Below are 8,213 nucleotides of genomic sequence, written 5' to 3' on the forward strand. Positions count from 1 at the left end.
CCAAGGAAGCCCTTACTCTCTTAGAGAGCATGTCTGCGTAATGTAAGCAGTGTATCCAAGTCTCTTGTTGCTAGTATTTGGTTTATGCTTTTTATCTGGTGCCTGCTTAAGATTTATTAGTTCATTTTCAAAGTTTATATCTTTCCCTTGCATGCTTAAATCCTACTACATATCATTTTTTACTGGAATCAAATCTGTGGCTCCTCCTGGAAGATGTGTCGGCTAAAGGGCCAACACTGGTGAGCTTGGTTTAAGCAATCCTCATCAGGGAAGAAATGAACGACCTGAGTCGACATGCCTCTTCCAATTGGTTTTTTGCTTATTCCTTGTGTTACAATACAGATTATATGTATCAGAGGGAGGCAGGCTGAGCCCCTGGAATGTGCATAAATCCTTTGCCTCAAGGCACACGCTGGGTGCTTGCGGCCTGCATGTTAGGAGGCATACACATCAAGAACTCAAGCCATGAGAGAGGTGATGCATGAAACTTAGGGGATTCTATTGAGAGGATCTGTGTGTGTGCTTGTCTACCATTAAGAATCTTATTGAAAGCAAGCTATTCAGGAATTATATTTCCTTATATACAAAGATGTTACAACGCTGATTGATGGTACTCACACAACCTACAAGGAATCCCAGTAATACAAAAATAAAAGTAAAATAATAAACCCCACAAAATATTTCCAAAATTGAGATCAAATTTGTACTCAGTTGGATTAGTAACCTTTCTGTCGCTTGGAAATCATGACAGAAATCTGGAACTGGGCCTGGCTCTTAAAACTTATCTGCTTTGAGCACATGGAGCATGGGCACTTGAGGAGGCTTATGATTACAAATATGCTTTTTCAATTGTTAGTTCTGTCACACAGAGTTATTTTGGTTCCATTTTAGGTACCATAATTTCTCTAACCACTTCTCATACTTGCTACCTACTCTTGCAACCATTGGATCCCTCAGAATCTGTAGTGGAACCTAATGCAGCAAACACCATATTGTAGGGATATCAAAACTTAGAGTTTCCCATGACAGGTGCCCAGATGTCTGCTCCATTGCTTTGTGCCACACTAAGTGTATTAGAGATGGGCACAAGGCATAGGCCTCTACTTCTTAATGAGCAATCTGTTCCCTACACGAAATGCAGAGCAGAACATCATTTTGAGATAAAACAAAAAAACAGAATGTAAGGCATGGGGCATGAGGGCCATAGATGGATAATGCTTAGAAGATTCAACACAATAATGTTGTGCTTGGATGTTCAGTCCTCTACTCTACGGCAGCTGACTACTCTGATGAAGCTTTCTTTGATCTTGGATTTGGATACTAGTGACCATCCTACTCAGATGAATGCATAACCAGGGTTAGAGTTCAGAACGGATGGGCCCTTTCATCATGCACAGTACACCTTGAAGATAAGGAATAATCAGTGAAAAAACCTTATTGATATGGGCGTTTCAGGATGGGCCCCATCTTCAAATGCGCTCTCAGTTGTTACTTCTTAGTCTTTGTGATGAATAGATGAATAGAACTTTCCTTGATGTCTCACTGTTGGCCTTTGTAGTAAAGTTGGCAAAAAGGTCATGGAATGGTCAAGCATTTAGAATTATAACATCTCAACTGAGCACTCTTGGGTTCACTCCTTGCCATTCCAGAGGAAAGGAACACATGCATGTGCATATGCACACACAAACACACACTGCTAGCCAAAAGGTAAACTTGTCGTTGCAGGAATTGCTACGAAGTTCATGAACTCTTATCTTGCCAATTGGTTGACTCCATGTTTCTACTAGTAAAAACACCATTGCATATCATAGACTTGTTCACATTCCACATGATGTTAAACACATGCTTTAAGAATGTAGACCGTTTTTGACAGGACCCACATCTATGAGCTATTAATTAGACACTACCTTGTCCATGATAACAGAAATTATATAGCTTTGATTGAAAATGCGCAGGCCAAGACAGACTTATCATTCTTTTGATCCATACAGAACCCCTAAAACATGGATTTCTTACCTGTAGTTGTCCTACCCGAGTTCCTCGCAAGTATGGTGCACTTAACACCTACAAATTATCACAAATTAGATGATTTATCAACAGATCAAATAAAACAGGCAAATAGACAATCACGACAGACTTTGCTGTATCAATTTATCTTCGAGTGACAGAGGTATCCAAGTTTTTGAATTTAGATATCCACTACTAAAATAGACTTGGTGTCATGAACTTTCACCATGTTTTGGGTTATACAAGTGTTAACTTGTTATATTAGGAACGTAATCTTGGAAACTTTCTTTCTGTACGGTTGGAAAGTTAATTGTGGCTGTCAAGTCTTTTTTGTGATATTCTCAGGCATTGTGCCAAGAGATGGTTGATAAAATTCAAACCCCATGACCTGGGCTGCCATCATTTTCCTAGGACTCAAAAGGATGGGAACTCGTGGTTTCCAAAACCCCTAGTTGAAACTCATGGGAGGAGTTTTTTTTTACCAAATCTGACCTTATGGATGGAATCATGGAAAAGCGTGATCCAAGGGCTCATTTCTACTAAGCCAAACATGAAGATCACATCTGGAGAGTCAGATGTGAAAAAAAAAGTTTTTTGCTAGGAGGTTTGGAACCCAGAGGGTAGCGAACATTATCCCCAAATGCGCTTGGAAAAAGAACATAATGACATGGTTCAGACATCCAAGGCATGCATATGATGGTGCTCTCCTTAATTTCGAGCTGACTGGAGAACTCAGATGATCCATTCTTGGTCAAGTTTGTAGAGTACAAAGAGACAAGACAAACCTGAATTTGCTCATGAAGGAACTTTATGTATCCCATAGCTTCTGTAAGAACTGAAGCTGTATCCGTCTGTTGACACATCAAGCATTCGATTAGTTCCTTCTACTAAAATCACCACATTCCCCAAGGATCCCGAACTGAGTTGTATGCCCACAAATATCACCGATATTTTGAAAATATCATGACTTTTATCACAATAAATTCAAAGGCAATATAATGTGCAATATATATTACCTAAATATATGTTTTTATAAATGCCAATATTTTCCCAATACAAACTCTAATATTCAAAATGTCACTAGATTTTCCCTAGTCGATATTTGTGACATTGCACAAGTCCGAACCAATGATACCAGACCTTTCTGAGTCCAATGATTTTGAGGAATCGTATCCGGATTTTGCTAATAATATTTAGTGCATATCCACCTCATTCTGCATTAGATTTTGAACTGAAACACCGGAAAATACACCCATGTGGTCCAAGCAAGCCCAGAATCGGATCCAATCTGTTTACAAATTCCTGGGAATTTTCATATCAACCCTGAGGCATATCACAAAACATTTTTTCCAGTAAATATTGGCAGCCAAATCATTGAGATAAATTGAAATTTGTCATTTTCTCGCATTTTTTAGCAAATATTGGCAAAATTATGAATTAAAAATAAGAAAATTGAATTTTTGTTGCTGATCGATATTTATGTTTTAAGCGGCTGGGCAATTCACTTTATTTTTTTGTGTTCTTTTGAAAAAAAAAATGCCAATATTTATCGCTATGTCCCCAGATAGAAGTGCCCTGAAAAATATTACTGGGAGCAAAGATTATCTCTAGTATTCAAGGAATAAAGACATTACCTTCCCGAATGGAGACACTAGCTGTTGGAGGGCCGTGATCTTTTCGCTGAATCTCTCATTCTTTGCCTGCATCCACGCAACACCCTTTCAACTCGATATTTTCAGAAGGCTCTGCAAATATCCGAAACAAGCATACACCCTAACCCGGGGCAGGGGTCCTAGCCTCGAGTTTTACGCTGCCGGCACGACAACCGTAAGTATGACAGGCTGAGCCAGTGCAACCAAGTCTTCGTGCCAGGTGCGGTTTTTTCCAGTCATAAATTTAAAAAAAAAAGCTTACACCCTAATCTTTCACATTTTTATGATTTATTCATGTATTAAGCTCTATGGATGTGATCTATATGGTCGGTTTAATAAAAAAATATGCTTTAAATCATCCAATCAATGTGCATAATCAATTTTTTTTAGGACTGCAAATTCATTGGTCCACGATAGGCCATAATATCAAGATTAACAAAATCACATTTTTATGCTGAAAATGCTTATATATATATAGAGAGAAAGAGAGATGGTAGCAGCTAACCACCAGCGAATCAGGCTTTTAAAGGTTTTTGTCATGTTTTCCTTAAATCTGACCATACGAATGTGTTCTACATGCTTGATTTATAGGAATTAACTTTTGGATCATCCGATTTCAATAAGCAGGTAAGGTTTTTAGGTTAAAGAATCGACAGTCTAAGATTTTCATAAATATTCAATGCTTAATAAATCATATCTTTTATAGAAAAAACATGATCCAAGTGCCATTCCCTACTAAACTGACCATGTAGAACACATTTGTATAACCAGATTTAGGGAAAACATGAAAAAACTTTCAAAAAACCGGTTAGCTAGAAGAGTGGTTAGCAGCTACCACTTCTCTCTCTTTATATATATCAGGTACAAACACCTATGTGCAAGTTGTTTTGATCCCATCCGACAAATGAATGGATTCAGCATGTTTAAAATAGTGGAAACTGACTTTTGGATCATGTTTTTTCATTAAAAAAACATGATTTAGCTGAGAAAGTATCATGCATTTAAGGCCATTGATTTTTGAAGCCTTATAAAAACCTGCCTATGTGTCTTAATTGGATGATTCAAAAGCCGATTCCCGCTAAACAAAACCTATAGATCACATTTGTATGGTTGGTCTAATTAAAAATAACCAAAACAATGAAACATTTATAGGTAATGGCTATAGTCGCAAACAAAGGCCCACACACACACATACATATACATATATATATATATATATATATATATATATATATATATATATATATATATATAGAGAGAGAGAGAGAGAGAGAGAGAGAGCAGTTGCCTGCTCTGTTTGGTGCCTAACATTTTTGCAAATTTAACTCTGCAGATGTGTTTGACATAGTCGATTTGCTAGAAAACATACTTGGATGGTGTTTTTTTATATAAAAACTTGATTTTTTAAGCCTTGGATATTTATTATCAGAATTTCTATCCAGCAACTGGGTAGTTGGATCATATCAAGAGTCAGGCGTGGATCCAGGCACGAAGGGGACCTATATACAGCCCACCAATAACGTACAATCTCGACGACCAAAGAGCAAAGAAGCAATCATGACAAAGGTATAGATGCAGTGGACATGGGTGGTGGGTGGGTCCAGATCCATGTCAAGAAAATAAAAAGGAAAGAAAATAGAAAGATTATTCGGTCCAAAGTGCGGTTCGGATTCCATCAAAGCCAAACTCGAATATCTGATAAGCTTTTCAGCCCCACTTGGTGGGTCAAGGTGAGTCTTACCAGGTACGGATCCAACTCAGAGACGTACTTGAAGGAGTCATAAGTCATTACAGCATTCATTCCGGAAAATAATAAGCCAGAAAGAAAGGAAGAAAGAAAACAACATTATTAGGTAGACAACGTGTCCCATCTACCCACCTGTTGCTTTGCCATACACAAAAAGAAACAAAAAAGAAAGGGAATTGGGATGCAAACCTTTATAGAAGCTCTAGGGATGGCTCCCTCCGTCTTATGTTTCTTTATGGCATCGCAATTATTGGCGCCTCTTTCAAGAGATGAGGCTCTCCTCTTGAGCTCTGTCATCGGCTGGCCCCCAAATATTTAAGCTTGCCTCTTGCTGCACAAAAAAGAAGACCACCCTTCATTATCTAAACTCATAGTTTGTCATGTGGGGATCATTCATAATGCTTCATCATTAACTAAAAGCACTGTTTAATTATCATGTCAGCTATCTTATTTAGGCGGGAAAGGATCAGATGAAGCTCAGCTGCCCGGGCTGGAAAGGGCCCAAATGCTATCCTCAAGACACTGGGACTGAACCATCATGACCCACATGGTCCGGATTGGTGGAGCTCTGAATGATCGTGGCCGTGGACCCAGATGACCTGATCCAGTTAGCCAGATCAATGGGGGCACGAATCACGAGCGAATGCATGAGCATGTGAATACTACAACCAAACCTATTCAAAGAACAAAAGAATAAAGAATGGGAATGAACATGGGGAAACTCATAAATGGCATTTGACCTTTCACTTGTTTCAAGGCAACGTTTTCAGAGACATCTCTATGTTAAATTATTGATGCATAACTTAAAAAACCTGACCAGCTTTATTATTGAAAAAAAAAAACTTAAAAGACCTGACCAGCTTTATTATTGAAAAAAAAATTCAAAAATCTGACCAGCTTTCTTATTAATTGAAAAAAAATTTAAAAAAACTGTGTAGGTAGACCCGCATCGGTATGCTTGCGCCAACCGTGGTTAACAATGGCAATAAATAAACTATTTTGGTAAAAAGATTGCCATTATATTAAGGCATACGTCAACGTTTTCGGCTGCTTTACGAAATCAACGTAGAAATAATGGGCATTCAACTCTCTCTCAGAGTGGTTGACAATTAAGAGCATATATATATATATATATATGTGTGTGTGCGCTGATGCCGCACGCTATACGTATTTTTGTAACGTTTAAAAAATAGCATCTAATCTTTGAAGGGTCAATGTGTACGATCTGGAGACGGCTTATACCATTATCTTAATACGATATTGACATGGTGATCCAATTACATTGTTTTGAAACAACAAGTAGGCCGTAATCATCGCTACCTCATGGTCCCAATGGTCCAACCTACTTCTGCACCAATATCAACAGCACCACCCACACCATAGATATCATGAGCCACACAAAACACAAAATGTTTCTCACAAACAATCACCATCATAGATTATGTATAGGGTACTCTAAACCAAAATACAAAACCAAAAATGAAGTCCCATTGATTGTTCAAATAAAAAAATCCATTAAATTATGCAGCATGTTTTTACACAGTCAGAGCTATGTTTGGATTGGTTAGTTCGTCAGTAAAATCATGACGACGCAACATCGTTCATCTACTTTAGTATTGCAAGTGGTCTTAAGCTGCCGGAGTGCTAATATGACAAACATGGGCTACACTAAAAGGGTGTTTGGATGCACCCAACTTATCCCAACCATGCTAGATGAATACTTAATTTCATACTTATCCCTACCATGCGAGATGAATACTTAATTTCATATGATGCACACACACACAGATGCTTGCGCACGAAGTCTTCGTGATATTTAACGGGTATAAAACCAATATAGAAAAAGATTGCAACACATCATTTTTTTCATATAGAAACGGGAAACCCACCCCAGAGAGATAAACCCAGGCGCACCAACCCCTTGACCCCATGGAGCCACCAGCTTCGGCTTACGCAAGAGGAATAATGCCCGTGGGAATCGAACACCGACTGCCCGTCTAACAGTCAAGGCCCGTTCCAACTACACTGCCCCTCGGGTGGATTGCAACACATCATTTAAAATAAAAGAAAAAACCCCAAAAAAAAGACTTCCCTTTCAATGCTAACAATGGTTAAAAGTAAACACAATAACGCAGGCATAGATCAATTCTCAAAAGAAAAAAAGGACCTCTCTCTCTCTCTCTCACCCATTTTCAAGTTTCGTAACTATCACGAATTTTGTCATCATTTTAATAGCCATTGCAGATATACGGGTCATCTGCACCGTCCCTTCTGAAAAACTAACGCTCCAGATGTCAAGTGCAGAAAGAATTCTTATATGAATATTTTTTTCTCCTTGGGTGGTGTATGGGTGTGGGGATGCACACTAGTCGAGAATGAGCCAAGCTTGAACACCCTTTAACCTGGATCTCAAGCCAAACCTAACTTTGAATACCTTTAATTTAAATTATTATTGTAAAATTTTTTAAAATCATGTCAACAGCCTTTTTAAAAGAGAAGACAATGGGATTTGAACTCGATCGAGCCACTTCCAAAAAAGATCAACAATTTACTAGTACATATATAAAATCTAGTTTTTTTATATACCTATGTGAGCGAGCGAGCTTAATCGAGTTTACCGAGCTGGACCGGCTGTTCAATCTCGGCTCTTTTACATGTACCGAGCCTGAGAGCCTGAACCCTTGTTCAAGTACTGCTAATTTATTTTTTGGAACGAGTTCGAGCCAAGCTCAAACAGGTCAAGCCCAAGCCGAGCTCCAGTTAGCTTGGCCCATTGCGCATCCCTATCTGGTGCACCCACTTTGTCA

General features: G+C 38.5%; 1 protein-coding gene across 4 annotated transcripts; it reads right to left on the reverse strand.

Moving 5' to 3' along the window:
• Positions 1-545: 545 nt before the first annotated feature.
• LOC149839040 (transcription factor bHLH153-like) lies at positions 546-5,777 on the reverse strand. Of its 4 annotated transcripts, none has more exons than XR_016431457.1 (5): positions 5,596-5,777; positions 3,642-3,707; positions 2,793-3,330; positions 2,017-2,064; positions 546-1,780 (listed from the first exon to the last, which is right to left on the reverse strand). XR_016431457.1 is itself a non-coding variant. In XM_090003979.1 (5 exons), the coding sequence occupies exons 1-5, from the start codon at positions 5,701-5,703 to the stop codon at positions 1,004-1,006; spliced, it is 411 nt and encodes a 136-aa protein (XP_089860105.1). In that variant the 5' UTR covers positions 5,704-5,777; the 3' UTR covers positions 546-1,003. The 4 variants fall into 4 exon arrangements, 3 of the variants coding, with proteins under 3 accessions (XP_089860105.1, XP_089860107.1, XP_089860106.1); XM_090003979.1 differs by having other exon boundaries at positions 546-1,126; positions 2,793-2,858; XM_090003981.1 differs by having other exon boundaries at positions 2,793-2,858.
• Between the last annotated feature and the right edge of the window lie 2,436 nt (positions 5,778-8,213).

Source organism: Nuphar pumila, chromosome 4 (assembly GCF_984573655.1).
Source record: "Nuphar pumila chromosome 4, dmNupPumi1.hap1.1, whole genome shotgun sequence".
In the NCBI taxonomy this organism is placed as follows: Eukaryota; Viridiplantae; Streptophyta; class Magnoliopsida; order Nymphaeales; family Nymphaeaceae; genus Nuphar; species Nuphar pumila.

Excerpts from the sequence above, each read along its gene's own strand:
- LOC149839040 (XM_090003979.1), bottom strand. The coding sequence starts at position 5,703 with ATGACAGAGCTCAAGAGGAGAGCCTCATCTCTTGAAAGAGGCGCCAAT. Across the intron at positions 3,708-5,595 it reads TCCCTAGAGCTTCTATAAAG|GCAAAGAATGAGAGATTCAG; the intron begins GTTTGCATCCCA and ends GCGTGGATGCAG. Across the intron at positions 1,127-2,016 it reads CTCGGGTAGGACAACTACAG|GGAACAGATTGCTCATTAAG; the intron begins GTAAGAAATCCA and ends CATTTCGTGTAG.